This window comes from Chionomys nivalis, chromosome 3 (genome assembly GCF_950005125.1).
Source record: "Chionomys nivalis chromosome 3, mChiNiv1.1, whole genome shotgun sequence".
Lineage (NCBI taxonomy): Eukaryota > Metazoa > Chordata > Mammalia > Rodentia > Cricetidae > Chionomys > Chionomys nivalis.
Window position 1 is genome coordinate 113,901,117 of NC_080088.1, and position 22,104 is coordinate 113,923,220.

Consider the following 22,104-nt stretch of genomic DNA (forward strand, 5'->3'; position numbering starts at 1 on the left):
GCTTAAAAACAGTAGCCGAAAGATTAGTGCTGAGTACTGACTTCTAAGGCAATGCAGATGTTGCTATGAATAGAATTTGAAGACTATGTTAAAGACCCACAGTGGGGGTGGTTAAGTTGTAACACAACTCACCTCCAAACCCGCCACACATATAATATGAAGAAAAACCCAGGTGTTACTCTATCACCAATTGGGCCAGTAACTTTGCAGACATGTGCTCAGACCACAGATACTGACCAAGAGAGAGCTACTGTCAGATAAAGCACAATGTGACTCCAACCATGAAGACACAGATGAAAGATGGGGGCAGATATTTGCGTAGAAGCAGTTCAAGAAACGCAGTAACATAAGAGGAGAATTTCTATATGGAAATGCTGTTTTACACAATGTATAATTTTAAAGAAGTACAGGAATTAAATTAGCACACATATGTGAATTTGGGGGGTAGAATGGGATGCTGGGAACTGAACCTGGAACTTTGTACTCTACTACCAAGGGTAATGTAAGTCCCCAAATTAGTACATTTTTTAGCATACAATTCACTATTACTGTTGCCTTTCTAAACCATAAGCCTGGAGGGTCTGCAGTTGACAAATGTCCCTCAGCTTCACTCACATTGCATGGTGAGCCTTCACTTGAGTACGACAGTTCCGGCCCCAGTAGCAATCAGGACGGGATGTTACAGTCACTGGAAAGAAAGTACATGTCTACATTAGATGTATCACACACTTTTCATGTAGCTAAATGAATTTAACTGGAGATACAAGAAAACTCCTTCTGAGCAAAAAGCATCTTTGTCACTCTGTATGTGTTCCTATGTATGATCATATAGGTGCATGTATATGGTTACAAACATATGTGTAGAAGCCAGAAGTCAATGTGTCAGGTGTTATCATCTACCTTGTTTGTTTGAGACAAGGTCTTTCAATGGCATTAAGCCTGTCAATTAGACTAAGCTACCTGGCCAAACCAAGGACCTGCCTGTCTGTGCCTCCCTAGTTCTGGAATTATAAGCATGAGCTGCTACATCTGGCTTTTTCCTTCTTCTGATTTTAAAAAACATTTTATGTATAACAGTAGTTTGCCTATATGCACCTAAGTGCACTGTGTGTGTGCTTGGTGCCCACAGAGGCCAGAAGAGGACACCAGGTCATCTGGAACTGGAGTTACAAATGATTTAAGTTTCCATGTGGTTCCAGAAACCCCACCTCGGTGCAAGACCCACATACCAGTTTCATTTTGTGTTTTTTTTTTCCTGTGGGGACTGACCTCAGGTCTTTATGCTAGCACAACAAGGTCTTTACTAAGCTTACATCTTATCTCTCTTTATGATCAGTTTTCATAGACCAGGCCAAGACTTTTGGACAAAAAAAAAAAAAAAATTTATCTAAAAACTAAGTCAAGAAAATGAAGTTGTCTAGTGGTGTCTTTATGTTGCTTTCCTCTAGAAACCCATGGGTCTTGACCCAGTCTGAAAAGCAAATGCAACCTCAGCCATCCTGTGTGCCTGTTTTCTGTCTACATGCTACAATTTCTGCAAGGTATGGAGTGTAAAGCCATGCTAAATACCTATTCGAATTGAGTTGGGAAGTCAATACAGACAGAACAGGCTCCTTACCCGGCAACTCAGAAGCAGGAATGCTCTGCCGATACTGGTAGGTCAGCTCTCGGAAGCTGCGCAGACCACAGCAGTAACACAACACAGTATTTCCAGTGATTCTGTAATCTGGGGAAAGTAGCCACATGTGGACACAGCCATTTATCAGGCAATGTCATTTTATAACAGAAAAACAGGCACACTTCAAACTAGTAGGAAACTTAATACCATAATGAGGTAGAGACAATGGACTAGACATCTGGAAAACAATTCTAAAACCAATCTAAATACTAATTCAGCTGTTTTTTTAAAAAAGGTTTATTTTTATTTTATGAATGTTTGCTTACATGAATGTCTGTGTATCATGATGTGTGCAATACTTGAGAAGACCAGAAAAGGGCACTGGATCCTCTAGAACTGGAGTTACAGATGGTTGCAAGTCACCTGTGGGTGCTGGGAACCTGGTCCTCTCCAAGAACAACAAATGCTTATCACCACTAGCCCATTTCTCCAGTCCCATTAGTTTAGTTTTTAGTAGTAAGATAATCTCATGTGGATTAAAAAAAATTGAATATTTTAAAAAATCCCCCCAAAAGTAGTAAGACTGGAAACATTTTCTCTTGTGTTACACTTGTGTGGTTAATTATTCCTTATCTGAAATACATGGGATCAGAGGTATTCTGAATTATAGATTGTTTTTCCAAATTTTGCAACATTTGTGTATATGTCCCACAGGATTAAAAAAAATGTGTGTTTTAAGTGTTTTGCTTGCATGTATGTATGTATACCATGTGTATACCTGGTACCAGCAGAGGTCAGAAGGCATTGGATTCCATAGAATTGGAATTATGGAATAGTTATAAACCATTATGTGAGTTCAGGGAACCAAACCTGGATCCTCTGTAAGAGCAGCCAGTGCTCTTAACTGCTGGGCCATCTCTCAGGCCTCCCTACCTGTTTTTAAAGATAGGATCTCACTGAGTCCTTGCTTACCTGTACCTCAATTTGTAGACCAGGCTGACATTGAACTCAGATAGATCCGCCTCCTTTGTTTCCCCAGTACTGGAATTAAAGGTGTGTGTCACAATGCCTGGTGATTTATGTATGTGTAATGAGAACTGGGGGCCAATTCTAAAGATAGAACTATTCACATCTCCTACACATCTCACACATGACCCATCACAGCAGGCTTGGTATAGGTTTTCTTCTTGTGGTCATGTCTTCAGCACTCTATAGCTACAAATGTTGGAAGCATTTTCAAATTTGGAATGCTAAACCTACATGTGTTGAAAATAAAAATTACACAGAAAATGATTTAATTTTGACTACCTACAATTTAAAATTTGAAATGGAAATAAAGAAACACAAACCATGAGGTAGCAATGCTATAGTAAGAACATATTTATAACACAAAGAGCAACACTGTAAACTTCAACAAAGATAGCATGTCGGTGCTGCCAGAGACCTCCCCAAAGAGTGTATGTAAAGTCTGGGATCATAGATAAGCAAGTATGGATGCAAAAAGACCTTCAATGTTATTAACAGTCATTCAAAGGCATAAGAATAAGTCACTGTCAGCTTCGCCCATATTGACAAAATTAAATGACAAATGCAAAGCCAAGAGGCAGGGGATGCCTCAGGAATGAGGGGAACCCTATACAACCTTAAGAAGGACAGTGTGTTCAAGTGGCAAAGTCTCGGTTTCATGTACTACTGTCATAAAATTCCAGTTATTTATTTTAAAGTTTTAGGTGTACACCATTGAATGCTCAACAGTTGTGGCATTAATGTAATGAAAAACAAGAAATAAAATATCCTTTCATGAGGTAGCTAAAGAAAGCTAACCAAAACTCTAGGCAGGGCTGGTGATACAGCTCAGGTGGTAGAATGCTTGTTTACATGAACAATGCCCTGGGTTTGATCCCCAGCACTATATAAAACTGGAAATGGTGGTATAGGCTGGCTTCTGCCAGCACTTAGGAGGTGAAGGAGTGAGAATCAGAAGATCAAGGTCAGCCATGGTTATACAGAAAGTCCAAGCCTAACTGGGGTCATAATCATCCTCCCTAAGGTTCTCCCCTCCCATAACCCTCTAGGTAATAATAATAAAAAACCAAGGCAGGGCTAAGATGTAGTTCAACAGTAGAGTACTTACTTAGTATGCACAAGAACCCTGGCCAGTTCCTACTACCTCAAGAACCATGCCTAGCCTTTTCTTGGAAGAAGGGAGTGTGTTACACGCTGAGCACAGACATGACACTCAGTAGGCCCATCTGTAATATCCCCCAAATGGAGTCTCTTCAAAGAGCCCGAACAGACGGGCATGAAAACACTATTCCTAATTTTTTGTTCTATATTTGCTTATGCTTTTCCAATGCCCATTCTTAAAAATTAATGCCCATTCTGGAGGGCAGAGCTGGCTATACAGTGCTTACCAGATAAGAGAAATACGCCCCGCTGTAAAGCCAGGAGACTCTCTGCCAACATATTTTTCCAAGTCAGACCTCTGGTTGCCAGGTAATTCTGTGATGGGAAAAAGTGTGAAAATAAATTCCAGTTTAGAAGAAGAATCAAAAAACGAATAAGAGGACATTTCATAAAAGGTAGATGAAACCAAAGCACAGCTACCCTTGAGTGGCATTTGCACAGAGCCAGTGGATAAAATAGAGTTAGTCCTGTCTTAGGTCTTACAAGTTCTTTGCCAAGAGGCTCTTTGGCCTTTGGACCTGAATAAGAATCACTATTCTCTCAAAAAATTCCACAGAGGCATTCACAGCACAAGGAAAGATAAGACACTGAAGGGAAAAAGGAATAAGAGAACAGAATCAAGTCATAGCTTTGCTTCTAACATAGTTAAAATTAAACCATTAAACTGACTTCTGCTTTTGTAAACTACTTGCTGAAGCCCCCTTTTTTTATCTGAAAAGGCAGACATATGCCCTTGAGAAGTGACAATCACCAACAACCACTTAGATACTGCCTGCCCTATATAACTTATGGAATACTGCTAGTGGAAGCCCAATCTCCTTGAATAGAAAGAACTTTCAGTAGCATACTCTGATAAGAATTTCTCCCTTTTACACTCGCCTTCACCCAGCCCACCTACCCCATAATGGTGACAAGTATAGTTGAATGCCAGGTTTTCTTTATTTAGACACTGTTCAAGGCTGTTACAAAAAAGTTGTCATGTACCTAAATGTAGAGTGTAGTGGTGCTCAGCTAAGTCTGGTGATGTGTGTAGGTAAATGAATGGCCTCCAAGGAAGGCAAAGTTCTCAACAAATATGTAGAATTGAACATGTTACAATTCTAAAAGATGAGCTAGCTTCCTCAAACTTGGGAAGGAAAATGTTCAGAAAAAGAAGCCAGAGAAAAGAGCCAGAATTGAGATACCCTCTCTGTAAGATGTATTAACCAATTCATATGGTTTGACAGAATGATCAGCAAACGGAAAATCAGCTCATTTTAGAATAAAGGGAAAACCTGATAAATATCACAGAATCATGGAACTAATTATATGGTCAGATAATACAGTGTGTGCTGTCAGCTGTGGCAGTACATGTCTGCAGGCAAATGCTAAAGAAAAAATGTGTGTCCTAACAGGAAACACAAACATTATAGGAAAGCTTTATGACTTTCACTGATGCCCAGGAAAGTGTGGGGTGATACCTTCAGGATGTCCGACTCATAGTTGTTGTTGTTCAGCACCCCATCCAAGCACTTGTCCCCCAGGTTGAGCTCTGCCAGAGGAAGGATGAATATTATCTGTTTTATAACGATAATGTAGTGTCTTAAGTATTATTTTCCTAATAGGATAACCAAATCTCTCTCTCTCTCTTTTAAAGATTTATCTATTACATATATGTGTTCTGCCTGCATGTATGCCTGCACACCAGAAGAGGGCACCAGATCTCATTATAGATGGTTGTACGACTCCACGTGGTTGCTGGGAATTGAACTTAGGACCCTTGGAAGAGCAGCCAGTGGTTTTAACCTCTGAGCCATCTCTCCAGCCCAACCAAATCTCTTTCCATTACAGATTGTAAAAAGTAACAATCTTAGGAAATGTCTCAGTCATTAAAATGCAGGCTGAGGCGGTCGGTGGTGGCGCATGCCTTTAATCCCAGCACTCGGGAGGCAGAGGCAGGCGGATCTCTGTGAGTTCGAGACCAGCCTGGTCTACAAGAGCTAGTTCCAGGACAGGCTCCAAAACCACAGAGAAACCTTGTCTCAAAAAAACCAAAAATAAATAAATAAATAAATAAATAAATAAATAAATAAATAAATAAATAAATAAATAAATGAAAATGCATGCTGACACGAATTTCAATCCCCAGCATGACTACTAAAAAAAGAAGAAAGTCAAGTGTAGCAGGGTATGTCTACAATACTAGTATTGGTGGGGGAAAGAGACAAGTGGATCCCCGGAGACTACTGACCCAGCCAGTCCAGCCAGTAATGCTTTAGTGAACATTAGGTTCACTGAAAGATCCTGTCTCAAAATAAGGATGATGGAATACAACAGTGTAGTCAGTGCCCCAACTACACATCATATACTACCAAATAACCCCCCACCCAGTTTCAGGAATGGGTAACATCTTTTTTAGTCATTGGCTAAAGTCCCATAGACCACCCCTAGACATTACAGGCTATAGTCAATACTATATAACTCCACAACATGAGTTAAGACCTGATTGTTGAAGTCACCCCATATTTTTGCCACCAAACATGGAAAAAAATCAAGCTGGTACTCAAATTGATGCTTCACCCCTACTAACTAGTATTCAAAAGGCTTAAAAGGAATTGTACATGCTACCAGAGGAAAAAAGCAATCATCAGTCTCACCCAGCTGTGAACCCTGTGTGCTATAAACATGTCTGTCAGATATACCTACTGGTGCAATAGTAGTACAAATGTAATAGAAGTAACCAACTACTTTTTAAATCAGCTTTAAGGCCCTCTATAAAATGCAACACCTACCCAACACTGTTAATGGGGCCAAGAATCTGTCCTAGATAGGTCATAGGCACTAAGGGAAAATATTCTTCTACATGGAAAGAGCTATCATGATTCTTGGTGGAGCCAGGCAATGCTAACACAGGCCTTTAATCACAGCACGCAACACCACACCCAGTCATCCTTGAATCTGTGATCTTCCTGCCTAATCCTCTGGAGGGCTGGGGTTTAGAAATAGTATTTTATATGAGTAAATAATTTCTCCTGTATAAGAAACTGATATTTCTCTTGTTTTATTACCACTTGCTTTTGAAGCAACATGGGTTTGAGACTTCCAAATTGACAAAACTGCAGTGTAGCAGAAAAAGGCAGATAATCAATCACTTGATGGCTCATAGCAGTCTCTTTTTTCTCTGAACACAGCAGGTCACAATTCAATACCACCTACTCCAAGTTCATCAAGATAACAAACGAAAAGTGAAAGCAACTAGGTTGAAGAGCTGACATTACCACAGAAAGGGGCCAAGCAGCCAAAGCAGCCGGTCCGGGTGCAGCCCCAGTACAAATGGCAGAAGGGTTGCAGGCACACTGCACCTGTGGACAGAAGACAGTTGATCAGCTGGGATCTAGAGCTGTGCCTGCTCTCATACTTGAGGAAATTTAGAACCAGATTCAAAAGCTCAACTCTCTTTGAAGACAGTATTTCTGAGGTGTTCTCATGGAACTAGGGAGCAGAGACAACGTCCCAGATAACATCTAAAATCAAAGGTGACAGAACTGTGATAATTAAAAGTTAATTTAAAAACAGCTTGGTCTATGACTCCAGTACCCAAACAGTCCTGATTCATTGTTTCCCAGCTCTGACTATGTGACACACTTGAAATAACTGCACATTCATGTCTGCAGATAGCTTTTCTACCTACCACAAATAATGTTTTCATTATATATTATTATTCTGCATTAAAAAAAGGTTTTTTAATGTTTAATATTCTCCACAATGCAATTTCATAGAATATACTAGTAAATAAATCCTAGTTAATTTTTTTAATGTTTTACTTATTTCATTTTTTTTTAATTTTTAATTGATTTTTATTGAGCTCTACATTTTTCTCTGCTCCCTTCCCTGCCTCTCCCCTCCCCTTCAACCCTCTCCCAAGGTCCCCATGCTCACAATTTACTCAGGAGATCTTGTCTTTTTCTACATCCTATGTAGATTAGATCTATGTATGTCTCTCTTAGGGTCCTCATTATTGTCTAAGTTCTCTGGGATTGTGATTTGTGTGCTAGTTTTCTTTGCTTTATGTTTAAAAACCACTTATGAGTACATATGATAATTGTCTTTCTGTGTCTGGGTTGGGTTTTTTTAAAAATATTTATTTATTATGAATATAATATTCTGTCTGTGTGCATGCCTGAAGGCCGAAGAGGGCACCAGACCTCATTACAGATGGTTGTGAGTCACCATGTGGTTGCTGGGAATTGAACTCAGGACCTCTGGAAGAACAGGCAATGCTCTTAACCACTGAGCCTTCTCTCCCCTGCGTTGGTTTTTTAATGTTTAATATTGTCCACAATGCAATTTCATAGAATACGCTAGTAAATAAATCCTAGCTGAAATTATTACAGGATTGAATAATTAAAGCTTTTTAAGAGTATAATCACTTTATAATTGCCTGTATCTATAAAAAGCATTTCTCTATAAATTAGTCAAAAGTAAAGACTGCCCTCTTAGCAAAATTTTAAGAACCTAACCTCGGCTGCCACTTGCTGATCTGTATATTTCAGATGTCGGTATTCTCAGGACTCGTTCATGGATTCTTCTTAACATGCCTAGAGGTCACCCTGGTATGCCTGGAGCTTGTCAGCTGCCTATCCCAGAATGCATACTGTTACTGTGCTACGGTCCCCTCTTCTGTACTACACCAAGTCCCCAGAGCAGTCTCCAAGCAAACAAAACCCACCACATCACTGCAGTGGAGAGCTTGTCCTGTATCATACATTGTGCCACAGAAGAGTGGCTTAGGCACTGCAGAGACTTGTGATGTGACCACATAAATTTATGATTTGTTTCATTTAACAGCAATAATGATCAAGGAACTCTCAAGTTGAGAAATACTTTAAAATGCAAAAGACATGAACAAGCATTTCAAACAAAAGTATATTCAATCATTAATGAAGAGCTCCATTTATTTTTCTGATGTTTTACAATGCAAAGAACAAAACCCAGAAGATTACACACGCTAAGCAAGCATCCCACCACTTAACTACCCCTCTATCTAAAGAACTGTTTTAATGGTGAAATGTAGATTAAACACAAGGTATTTCATCTACTGGATTTGTAAGTAACACATTATATAAAGACTACAGTTCTGATATGAGAATGGATATAGAAATATATAGCCACCCACATCTGGAAGTGTGGGTAGTGTTATCCACTGGTGAAAAAAAATAAGTGTTCAATATGCTCATGTGGGATCAACTGATTATATGCAGATGGAAAAATGTATCTTTGTTTTATAGCCTACATAAAGTCAATTTCATTTGAAAAATCAAGCCATGTAGAATGCACAAGAATGTCCTCCTGTTGGAGGGGGCACCTGAGGGAGACAAACACACTCACACTGCTGAGGGGCAACACGGGAATCCTGCTCACGTTCAGCTCTTCGGTCAGGCATAGGCTGGAAGCAGCAGGTGCAAATGGCGTGGCTTCCTTGAAGAGGGCACATATAATCCTGGGCTGCTGAAGCACATACATATTGATGTCAGATATGTCCAGACACCAGGGGAAAGGTAGCTGACAAAAATTTTTCATCTAGAGAGGCAACTATGAAGTACACAGGAGGAGGGACAGGATCTGGGAGGAATTAAAACTACTTCCTAAGTGGTCAAATGATATTCTGCCATTTGAAATATGGGAATTCAATGGTTATAGCTCAGTAAGTACTCATCTAGCATTTGAGAAGCCTTAGACTCAATCCCAAGCACCAAAAATACCCATATATATGTACACATACACATACATACATAATTTTTTTTTTTTGGAAAGTAACTGTACTAAGGGAGTTCAAGTCATGCATAAGAGTGAGTATACACCTAAATGCTAGCTATTGGGAAGTTGAGTCAGGAAGATCACAAGTTCAAGGCTAGCCTGAGATATGTACTGAATTTTAGGACAGCCTGACTTATAAATTGAGACTCTATTTCAAAAGATCAAAAAGTCCTTCCTAGATAGTGGTAAAGTATCTATCTCTGGTTGCTGAGCTCTGCTTTGCTGTCCCAACTATGGGTTCTAGAAGTGACGGGGAGAACTGGAACAATGTTCTAGTAGGGTTGCCAGGAACGTGGCTCTTAATTACAACCCTAGGTTAGTGGCCACTTTTAGCACACTTAGGCTAAATAGCAGGTAAAGGGTCAGGGCTCCCAAGGCTATTTTCAATTTGGAAATGATCACAGTGCTTAACTGCAGTTAAGAACAGAAAAAGCTAGAACTAAGGTGGCCAATTCCAGGCAGAGGATACTGTTATTCTATCTGCAGCCAGTTCTGGTTGCTAGGCTTCAACACTTAGAGCTAAGAACTTCATGCCACATGCAAGCAAACAGCTCTCTTTTTTCTCTTTCCATCATTATATGTGGGGTAGAACCAAATGCCTTGCAAATGCTAAATAAGTATGTCCTCTATCACCGAGCTATATCTCAGCTCATCTCAATGTCTGGGGGGGGCTATCTGTTAGAAATACACAACTGATGGGAAATTGTTTAGAGGGCAACTCTACAGAGATGCAAGACAGACTATGGGAATTTATTTGCACATGCTGTTAAGAAAGAAGCCAATCTCTAATTAGGTGACAGATACAGAATTCGGTTTTGGCAAACCCCACCAAGCAAACTGCCAGAAGCAGTAGGCTGAAGATAGACCAAAAGTTAAAACCAGGAATGTTAATTACCAGGTGTGTCCAAAAGGGGAGACCCTCAAATAAACAGATATTCACCTAATTTCTCTCTCTCTCTTTTTCTCTCTCTCTCCCTCCCCCCACCAGATGGCCTTGAACTCATAGAGATACTCCAATCTCAGCCATGCTTCCCTAATTTTTTTCTTTTCTTCTTTTTTTTTTTTTTTTTTTTTTGTTGTTTTTCGTTTTTTCAAGACAGAGTTTTTCTGTGTAGCACTTGCTGTCCTGGACTTGCTTTGTAGATCAGACTGGCCTGGAACTCATGGAGATCCGCCTGCCTCTGCCTCCCAAATGTGCTGGGATTTAAAGGCACACATTACCATGCCCAGCTCCCTTAATTTCTTACCAATACTGGTTATGCCAAGCAAGAGGCTATGAGAGGCAAGAGGACTGCTGAAATATGAAACTAGAGGACAAGAAAGACATCACAGAGGAATCCCACCACAGGAAACTAGAACAAGAATCACAAGGATGTTACACAATGGAAGGAAAAGCTCACATTTAGATACCACTATCTTACCTGTTGGTAAGCTGGCAGAGGTTGATGGTGCTTCCCCACCAGGGGCCTGTGTAGCTCCCAGCTCGCTATCTGGGACTGGGCAAGGAAGAAACTGCACTGCTTGCTTTCTGTATTCAGGACACTGTCGGCATACAATATATGGCTGACTGTGAGAAGAACAAGCAGAGCTGAAGTACCAAAGGAACAGGCAGACATCACTGTCACATTATCATCTACCTCAAGCTCCAGTTGTTGGGCTACTACTCTTCAAAGTCTCTGCTCTACCTCTACTCATCTTCAGCACTGCTTCAATGTGTGTGAAGAAAGGAGCCGACCCCTCCTTTCTGCCCAGCTCCCACCACTAGGAGGACATTAGCCATAACCACCTGGAATAGGAATCTGAGAAAGAGAACATCACACACCACGTGATAGCTGCTCTTGGCTCAGCTTACTTCTGTGTTCAATCCCTCACACCCTGTGTTTCAGCATACTCATCCTGGACCACTCGGTCCCTACTCAATAGGACATGGGCTCAGAGGCTCATGGAAAGGCCAAGAAACCCAATTAAGAGTTTTCTCTTAGGAGCACTTCCGTAAGAGAGAACTACTCTGAAAGTACTGCTAGCTCATTCAATGCAGTATGTTCTTGCTTTGTTGAAATCAGAGCACAGCTGTAGTCCCAGCACTGTTAAGACTGAGGCAAGAGGGTTCTAGTGAACTGGAATTACAGGTATCAGCAGCCACATCCAAATTTGTTTTGTTTGGGGGATCTTTTTGTTGTTGTTGTTGTTCATAATATGATAGATTGACCTCATGGTCAATTCTCACATTCTAGGCAAACACTCCATTACTGAGCTACACTTCCAAGAACTTTTTAAAATGCTTTTTATTTTGAGATAAGAAACTAAATTTCTCAGCCAGGCGGTGGTGGTATACACCTTTAATCTCAGCACTCAGGAGGCAAAGGCAGGTGGATATCTGTGAGTTTGATCAACAGAGAAACCCTGTCTCAAAAAACAAAAACAAACACAAACAAACAAACAAAAAGAATCTAAGTTTCACAGGCTAGCTTTGAACTCTGTAATCCAGGAGAGGTTAATCTTTATTTATTTTTTAAATATCATGGTCTTGGCATACATACAGTGTAGACCTGAAACCAATGTGTCAGCAAGTAAAATTGGGTCTCAAAGGGCTGTGTCCTTTCAGCCTGGGGGTTATACCTTTCCAGTGATACTACTCTAAGATATTGTAACACTACCATTACATCCAAGGACTCACAGTCTCTAACTACAAGAATTAGGTGTGCCTATGTGGAAAAACAATACATATGATTTCTCTGCTATAGCTAGTGAATCAGAACTCTGATGGGGAGCCTAAGAAAGTGAGGGTAAAGATGTGGGGTTCAAGACCCACTGAAGAAGCTGGGCATGGTGGCGCATGCCTTTAATTGCACTGCTCAAGAGGCAGAAGCAGGCAAATCTCTGTGAGTTCAAGGACAGCCTGGGCTACATAGTAAGTCCAGGGCATCCAGGGCTATATATAAAGACAAACAAGCTAGCACTCAGGTAGATGAACGTGAGGTCAAGGCCAGCCTGGTCTACTCAGTGAATTCCAAGATAGCAAAGGCTACATAGGGAGGCCCTGTCTCAAAATATATTAATTAAAAAATACCATGGAGACTACCTGAGGCTCTTAACTTATTCATTGTTGCTCAAGAGTTCATCCAGTCTGGCCATACATTTGAGGAAACAAGCTAAAAACATTAAGCAAACTGACTTACTAAAGTCCTCTAGCTATACACTCCACAATACAGTTAAGCACAGTATTAATGTATTCCTTATCCCCAGGCCCCACTATGAGCCAGGCACATGTCTAACCTGATGTCTGAGGATTCACTATCAACATCTGATAGCTCTAGCAGGTCCTCTGAACTCCCCTCTTCATCAGAGAAAGACCTCCTGACTTTGGGTTGCAGCATATCTTGAGTGATTTTATTCCTTGCATCCATACTTCTCACATCTTCTTCACTGCGACTCTTATCTAGATAAAAAGGGCATAACAAAATTCACTGGCAAGGGAAACAGAACTAGAGAGATGATATAGACTGCCCAGAGCAGAGCTCACAACCCCAGGTCCCTAAAAGGGAAAAGTCAGTGAAGCTGACCTGGGTGCTGGATAAGGTACGCTTCCACAAGGTTGTTCAGGATGTGGTTTTTGCAGATGCGCTCCACTGGACATCGGCAGGTAGGGCACAGAGATGAACGCTCCATCCAGCCAGAGTAGCAAGCCGCACAAAATGTGTGCATACAAGGCTGCAAACTGGCAGAATATGAAGGAATAAAGAACACATTTCCTGACAAAATCTTCCAGATACGCCATTATGATACTCAGACGACACCTGTAGCAGGCCTACCCAAACAGGAATGCAAGCTGGATCCCCAACCGTAAGCCAGTGGTGGAGAATTCTATCATCTAACCTAAAAATACTAAAGCTCAGTATTAGAAGATTAAAAAATGCCGGGCGGTGGTGGCGCATGCCTTTAATCCCAGCACTTGGGAGGCAGAGGCAGGTGGATCTCTGTGAGTTTGAGGCCAGCCTGGTCTACAAGAGCTAGTTTCAGGACAGGAACCAAAAGCTACGGAGAAACCCTGTCTCAAAAAATCCAAAAAAAAAAAAAAAAAAAAGAAGATTAAAAAAAAAAATCAGTGCTATATGTCTGTTCTCAGGGGGAACAAAGAGCAGATCATAACTTCAGGAACACAAACAACAGAAACTCCAAGTGTTTGGGGACTTGGTTGGGTAGTATCTACCTCCCAAGTTTCCAAACAAAACCCAAGAGAAGTTTCTCCCAAAGATAATCCCGGTAACTTCATTTTAAGTATTATGTCTTTATTGAGGAAATGTTAGAAACCCAGTATAATTCACATGATCCTCCTACAAGGAAAAGACCTGGTTGCCTGTGTCAGTCAAAACCAAGAGTGACCAAATCTCATGGATTCTACGACCCTGGTCACCGGGTTTGAGAATTTCTCCTTGTTGACACCACAAGTAAAAGGAAAATGAAAACCTGAGCAGATTCCAGAGCAAAAGAGGATCAAAGTCTACTTTATTTAATCACTTCCCCACACCTGTCAAGGGAGCTAGTGCTACTGGAGCAACCCTAGGCTATGAAGCCGCACACCTCACACAGTCATGCAGAAGATCTTGACAGATGATGCATGTTAGTGTCTCCTCCATCTTGTCTGGCTTCACAGAGGCAACTCTGACATCCTCACATGAGGTTTGGGCATTTCCACACTGGTCTGCAACCAATAACTGCAGGTTCAAGTCAATCTCTTCATCTGTAAGACAAAGGGTAAGTCTGAACGGTCACAATCACTTCATCTGAAGAACAGAAGATCCTCACATTTCTAATGTGCATCCAACAGCAGAGGGAACAAAGCCACTTATAAAGACTTTTTTTGAGACAGGGTCTTTGTATGTAGCCCTGGCTGTTCAGAAAACTCACTGCCCCAGAAACAAAGTTGGGATTCAAGGAATGTGACACCATGCCTGGCTATATAAAAACTATTTTTTTTATTTAAAAACTATTTTTAAGAAGATCCCAAATAAGTCAGATATTCCTTTGTGCCTAAATTCTGGTTTAGAAGAACAGTTGCTGACCTAAAAGACAAAGAAAAAAGGGATACTCAGGATGTTTGCACAAGACATTAAGGTAACGCGTGGGAGAGGGAGAAAGAGGAGGATCAGTTGTATAGCATTTTATTTTGTATTGTATCTTTGTAAATGTCATTTTTGCTTAAACATGACCCTATGCACAAAAGAAAGTCCTGGAAATGAAACTGGTGGCTTTAAAACGGTTCCTTCTCCGGATACATTTATGAGTGTATACACAAAGCACTGCTACTACTACTATTGTTTCTTAAGATGTTTTCATGCTGCTCTGATTAGTTTCGAACTCATTATATAGCTTAGGATTACCTTAAAGGTCCGATTCACTTGTTCCCATTTCCTCAGAACTGGGATTGCAGACGTGTGACGTTATACCTGGCTCAATTTTTATTTTATTTTTACAAGTTAGATTTATAGGCTGCATATGATGGCGCACTTGGGAGGCAGAGTCAGGTGGCTCTCTGTGAGTCTGAGATCAGTCTGGTCTACAAAGCAAGTTCCAGGCTAACCAGAGTTACATAACAAAAGCCCATCTGAAAGGGAAAAAAATAGCATACAACTTTAAAAGCCACCTAGATGGAAATAAATGTGGTTATTCTCTGCCCTGGGTCTTCTTTACCTAGTGTTCTTATCTAACTGAGGGAGTTATTCAGTTTTTTGGGCCATATGTTTGTATTATAATACTGCAGTTGACTTATTTTGTTTGCAGTATTATAATCAAATCTGGGGCTTTACACATTAGGCTCAACCACTGAGTTATATCCTCAACAAATTATCAATTTTAAAGGTCTTCTTAATATTACTAAGTAAGTATTGATTAAACTGCATTTTATGGCCATCATGATGAATATGTTAAGTATTCATTACTAAATCTAACAAATTTAGGTTTTTTTTATCTTATATAATTTTCTATTCTTAAAAATATTTTTATTTTTTATGTATGTGTGAGTGCCTGCATATATGTATGTATACTATGTACATATCTGGTGCCTGCCAAAACCCAAATTAGGTATCAGGTCCTCTGAAACTGGAGGTACAGATGGTTGTAAGCCATCATGTGGGTGCTGGGAACCAAATTCAGGTCCTCAGCAAGAATAAGGGTTCTTAACCACCGAGGAAACGCTCCAGCCTTTGATTTTCCATTTTTGTTGAAGTTATAATCACCTCATATTAGCTTGTGGTGATGGCATACGCCTTTAATCCCAGGAGGCACAGGCAGGCAGATCTCTGTGAGTTCGAGGCCAGCCTGGTCTACAAAAAGAGTTCTAAGACAGCCAGGACTGTCACACAGAGAAATCTTGTCTCAAAAAAACAAAACAAAACAAAACAAAAAAAAACCCCCAAAATAAAAAAGAAACAAAACAAAACAAATCACCTCATATTCATACCTTTTTCCCCCCAAGATAGGGTCTCACTATGTAGCTCTAGTTGTCCTGGAACTCACCATGTAGACCACCAGGCTAGCCTCAAGCTCAGAGACCAATGTTCCTCTGCCTCTCAAGTGCTGGAATTAAAGGCATGCATCACTATGTCTGGCACAGTATGTTTTTCTTTTAAAGAAATTACTGCTGTTAGAGCATGGGTATGTGTGTGTGTGTTTTGTCAGAGGCCATGGGAATATACAACATATGGCAATTGACAATTCAGATGCCAACCTACCAGAAGAGTGACTCTGATGGAGGTTAATCCTGTCCAGGCAAGGCCTGCAGGACCATCGGCTCTGGTAATTGTTGCTCACTTTTGCTAAAGCAGCTGATGTCTCCCCAATACCTATTTTGTAGTGTGTAATCTCATGTGATCTGTGTATGTAATCATGAGATTACATCTCAAACTTATAGGCACATATATCAGTGAATGGTCATGAAGACAACTTTTCACTTAGCTATACAATTTCAATATATAGAATACATGCTTCATTACTAGATCTATTTGTTCCATGAGGACCGTAGACACTTAAAAGCCTGCTTTGTTTCTTTTTGCTCAGACTAACTGTGCACAATTAGCTCACTCTCACCTCAAAAAAAGTTCAAACTAGACTTTGTAAATAGATCATGAAACTTTACAGCTATGCATAAGGGCAGAGCTGCAGATGTCTAACCAGGTTGCTACACAAAGCACCCTAAGAAAAGCATGCCAATTCTTCACTTGCCGGGCTGCTGACAACAGACCTGTGTCTCAAAATCTGTCACTGGGCACCCATGCCTCACTCCCATCTGGTCATGGTCTTACTCCTATAACCTTGGAACTTTGTGTTGCCATGGCAATGGCTTAGCTCCTTATTGTTTACTCTAAGAATGTGCTTTTGATCAATTAGAGGTAACTCCTATAATTTCCTTTATTGTTTCAAGGCTTCTGTAAGAAGAAGAGTTTTTAAACTAGAGAAGTAGAAAAAAAAAAGAAGCTAGGAAGAATCAGAAAGAGGACAGGAAAATTGAACAGAAAAAGAACAATAAAGAGAGTGATCTGGAAAAGCATGTAGTGAGAGAGCTCATTCATTCACCCTCAGATACCCAAAGAAAAAAGTCCTTTTTGCTTGATGTTGTGTCCGATCTGAACCCTGAAGAGATTCTTCGGGCTGAACCCCAAAGGTTCCCAATGTGTGTGTGTGTGTGTGTGTTTGTCTATGCCAGAGCATATGTGGAGGTCAAAGGATGCCTCTGGGGAGTCAGTTCTTTAATCCCATCTTTATGTGGGTTCCAGAAATTGAACTTAGGTTACCAGGCTTCACAACAAACACCTTTACCTACTGAGCCATGTCACCGGCCTTACATTTACTTTTTTAAAAATGTAAAATATTGTGCTTCTTATCACGGGCCCCACAAGTCAATCAATCACTCAGATATCCAGTTTCTTCCCCGAGCTTATTTCTAGTGCTCTTCCATCGCATCACTCCCACAGCTAGCTGGCCGTCAGCTCCGTCTCCCAAACTCGGAGATTACAGTTATGTGTCACCATATCCTGCTTAAGATAACTTTTTTTTTTTTTTAAAGAAATTACTATCCTGTCAAAGATAGTCAAAAATGATAACCATTTGTAACTGAAAATGCTGTTTTCAGAACAACAGCATGACCTAGTAGTGAACAGTTCTACTTGCATTATGCAAACAGGAAGAATCCTAGACTTTCATACAGAAAATGCAAGTTGTTACAGTATAAACCTGAGGCAGATCTACATACTTCTGCAAAAAGCGCGAATCCACCGCCGGCAAAGCCAGCACAGCACAGAGCACATGAGTACAAGGATGCACAGAACAGTGAGTCTAACCTCCTTTTGTCTTTTTTTTGGCAGGCTCCAATTCCTCATTGTTTTCAGTTTCCAACAAAGAGAAGGATGCTTCTTTGTCTTGGAGAACTGGAGAAAGGCTAGAGGGTTCACGATTTGCAACAAGTGGACTACATTCTTTTGGGGAGATGCCTGCTTTCCCAAGTCCTGTAAAAAGGGACAAAGAAGACAGGTTCTGATTTATTCACTTCAAAAGAAAGAATCAGGAAAGAGTTATTGATTTAATAAAGTACATCTCACATGCATCATGTCTTATACAAATACTCATCCATATGTGTCACAACTTAAAGGCACTAGAGTCCATCTCTGTGCTAACGAAGCTAGAGGCAAGTGGCACATTCACATGGAAATACACGCAGGGAGGTCCACAAGAAGACTGTCCCTAAATACTAGGTCTAATATGCACAAGTACACATTCTTGCAATCACAAAATGTATACTAAACACACCAAAAAGAGGTATGAAATAGATACACTTCTGACAGGAACAGGAAGTATGGTAAAGCAAATAACAGCAACTAACAAGCAGAGTTATCGCCTGGACAGACAGAAGCTTAAGTATCACATGCAACTTGAATGAACTCGATTGAAAAGTCAGGAAACTTTTCATTATTCTCTAGCTTATCCATACTATTATAGTATAATACATATCTACTTTATAATATTCAAATGATAAGCACTAGTATTTGAAAAAAGAAGAAACTGGATTATATCATTGAAAGCAAAAAAAGAGGAGTAGGGGAATTATTTCAGGAACAAAGTAACTCATATACTAAAGAAAGAACAAGAATCTAACTTCCCAGATCACCTCCTGGAACCTATGATCCTCTGATCATAGATCCTATGATCTTCAGAGCCTTTATGTTCAGCCATGGTTTTTTTTTTTTGCTTTTTTCGAGACAGGGTTTCTCTGTGGTTTTGGAGCCTGTCCTGGAACTAGCTCTGTAGACCAGGCTGGTCTCGAACTCACAGAGATCCGCCTGCCTCTGCCTCCCAAGTGCTGGGATTAAAGGCGTGCGCCACCACCATTGCCCGGCTTCAGCCATGCTTTTTATTTGAGGACAAAGATTATATAAAGGCTCCCGATAGGGAAACTGAACATATAAAAGTTCATATTATACCATCTCACATCTAGTAGGCACTAAGTTTTAACTATAATTATTTTGTTAGTATAAAAATACTTCAGCATATAGATAAAAAAAAATCTTCATTCTTAAAAATTACAAAAGAAGCGGAACGGTGGTAGCACGTCTTTAATCCCAGCACTCGAGAGGCAGAGGCAGGCGGATCTCTGTGAGCTGGAGACCAGCCTGGTCTACAAGAGCTAGTTCCAGGATAGGCTCCAAAACTACAGAGAAACCCTGTCTCAAAAAACCAAAAATATAAAAAAAGAATAAAAATTACAGTAGATATACATTATTCATTCTAGGAAATCTGAAATCAGAAGGTTAATAGTCTTACCAGACTACATGCACATGGACAGATGAAATAGAATTTAAATGCAATGGTGAGGTAGGTTTTGAGTGTTTATGTATGTGTGTTGTTGGGGATCAAACCAAAAAAGAAAAAAGGACAAGGCATAAGGAACAGGGCATGTAAAACTGGTTCTAACCAACACATAGCTCTGGATAAACCTTGAAAACATTATGATAAATAAAGAACCCAGTCATAAAACTACATACTGTATGACTATGAACACAAAATGTTCAGACATGCAAATAAATGCATAGAGACATATGAGTTTCCCTTTATGCCATAGAATGTTCTGCAATTAACAGTGATGGCCATGGGCAGTCATGGCACATGTCTTTAATCATGGCACTCAGGAGGCAGAGGCAAGCGGATCTTTGTGAGTTTGAGGCCAGCCTGGTCTACAGAGCGAGTTCCAGGACAACTAGAGCTGTTACACAGAGAAACTCTGTCTTCAAACAAATACCAGTGATGGCCATATAACCTTGTAAATGTACCTAAAACACTGATTGATATACTTTAACTTAGTGACATTTATAGTATATGAAATATATTTAGATGAAATTACAAAAATACTGTTACCATGGTTCTTATTAGTCTTTTTCCTGGGACTGAAATAAGTCAGTATACACGACTACAGAACACTTACTGATGAATGGATTTACTGTATCTCAAGGAACAAAAACTGCAATTGTCATTGTGCTCCCCATCTCACCAGAGCTAGAGGAGTGTTTTTGCCCTGCAGAGGTCAGCTCTGGCTCCACAGAAGAGGTAGAGGCCAAGGGGAAGAGGTCTGATGTCGATGTTGATGGCTGTGGTTCCTCTAAGCATTTTTCAGCCATGGGTGACAATGGTAGAACCTGGGGGTCATCACCCTGCCCCAGACCTGAGGAATCTTTGGTCACATGGAACATATTTTCTTTATTGGCTTCTACAGGCACAAAAATAAAGAGAGTACATTCAGAACTCAGAAAGACACTTCGGGGACTGAATGGCCATTCCTAGAACTCAAAAGCCCTTTACAGCACCTAGGCTTTTGCCATAAGCTCACTTACCAAAGGATTCTTGAGGCAAGCTTTGTTTTTCATTTAAAGATTCATAGAGGTATGCCACATCTAAAAGGAAATTAATCAAATCAGGGAGCGGTGGTCCCAGTGGAAAATGAGACCTCATCTCTCCTGTTCACCTTTGATCACATCACAACATGTCTTGATTATTTTCACTTACCATCTAGCAACATTCAACAGTTTAAGCAATTCTAACAAAATCAAACCACAATTTTACCAACCTAAATATAAGCAAGCAACCAAGGGAAAAATAGTCGCAGAAAGCAGACAATGGTAAAAAAAAAGACATGCTTCACTAATAACTGCAAGCCATTAGAAGGAAAAGATTCGAGTTCCTTCTATGAGGCAAGAGGTGCTTTACTTTAAGAGGACTTAAGGAATATTAGTGGCCTCTTTTTCCTTCCTTACCGAGTTTATGATGCTTTTCAATTATTTCAGGGTGACTTTCAAAGATTTTTTACAACTCTCCTTATCCTATATGGAACTGGTGCAGTCTAACCTTGTAAAGTCTCCAAGAGTAGACCTAGCAATGGCTTCCAGGGCCCCATCTGGATTTTATTTCCACACTTCAATTCTACTGTTTAGCCCAGCCCAGCCCATTTACTCCTCCTTAGCTGCCATTATCAGATGTGAGGCTCCTGCTGGCATTCTTGAAGAAAAGCTGTGCCCCAAAAGTCAGCACTTCATCCAAGTGCATACAACAAAAAACACCGTAATTGTTACTATCTATACAAATGTCTGCTTCAACACGTGTTCTTTCTGAGGGTGTTTTCCAGCCTAAGTTAGACAGCTTCTTGATGCCACACCTGGGAAAAGTATCTACAGCAGTAAATTTTTCTCTCTTACTGTGTTCTGGTTCATTCTTCCTGTATACCAAATAGATGATATCCCCACTCTGCAAAGGGTAAGTCTGCTTCTTAACAACTTGCAGCTTGTTGATCACTGTTCCATTGGTACTGTAAAGAAAACAAAGGCGTAAGTTGCCCTACTCAAAATAACTAAGTAGGGTTAACATCTTTCTGCGATATTAAGAAATCTGCTCAGGATTACCATTTTGAAAATACTCCGAAGGGAAAGGAAACTAACTGGTAGTGGCAAACACCTGTAATCCCAGCACTTGACAGGCAGAAGCTGCCAGATCTCTGTGTGTGGCATAATGTCCCACTGGCCTGGCGCCATAGGGTTAGCAAGCAACCTCCACTAGACATGAAACCCTGCTGGCCTATACCTGGCCTAGCTCCTAATCCATCATTTGTGTTACAGATACCTTTTGTTGCCCTGTGTGAATCTTGTCTGGGAGTTTCCCATGGATACAAAGCCTATGCAAAACTTGGTTTGGAGGAAACCCGGAAAACCGTGGTACCTCATGAATCAGGTTTTTAGCATTGTGGTTTTGGAAACTTCATTCAGTTTGTTTTGAGATAAGGAAATCTACTAGTTAAAGTGTAAACATAGGGAAAAATAAGGATGCCAAGAGGCAAAGGGAAAGTGCTTCAGTTCACAGAGACTGAGCCCGCTGCAGCCACAGAGCCGAAGTTCATTCTCATGTGTCTCTGAGTCTTCATTTCATGGACCCGTGTGAACCCACACACCAGTACTGAGTTACATGCAACA

General features: G+C 40.4%; 1 protein-coding gene across 2 annotated transcripts in view; it reads right to left on the minus strand.

Annotated features, from left to right (window-relative positions):
• The window catches only part of Chfr (checkpoint with forkhead and ring finger domains), a 37,017-nt gene that overhangs the window by 7,542 nt on the left and 7,371 nt on the right, over nt 1–22,104 (minus strand). Inside the window, exons 4-17 of one of the 2 annotated variants that reach the window (XM_057765938.1) lie at nt 21,337–21,446; nt 20,479–20,538; nt 20,139–20,354; nt 17,938–18,102; nt 14,183–14,342; nt 13,165–13,319; nt 12,878–13,040; nt 11,023–11,168; nt 9,173–9,289; nt 7,063–7,146; nt 5,266–5,336; nt 4,033–4,120; nt 1,619–1,726; nt 616–688 (exon numbers count right to left, since the gene is read on the minus strand). In XM_057765938.1, the coding sequence (XP_057621921.1) occupies nt 616–688; nt 1,619–1,726; nt 4,033–4,120; nt 5,266–5,336; nt 7,063–7,146; nt 9,173–9,289; nt 11,023–11,168; nt 12,878–13,040; nt 13,165–13,319; nt 14,183–14,342; nt 17,938–18,102; nt 20,139–20,354; nt 20,479–20,538; nt 21,337–21,446 (1,716 nt within the window). Of the gene's footprint in view, nt 1–615; nt 689–1,618; nt 1,727–4,032; nt 4,121–5,265; nt 5,337–7,062; nt 7,147–9,172; nt 9,293–11,022; nt 11,169–12,877; nt 13,041–13,164; nt 13,320–14,182; nt 14,343–17,937; nt 18,103–20,138; nt 20,355–20,478; nt 20,539–21,336; nt 21,447–22,104 lie in introns of both variants that reach the window. The other variant, XM_057765937.1, reaches the window with a different exon arrangement.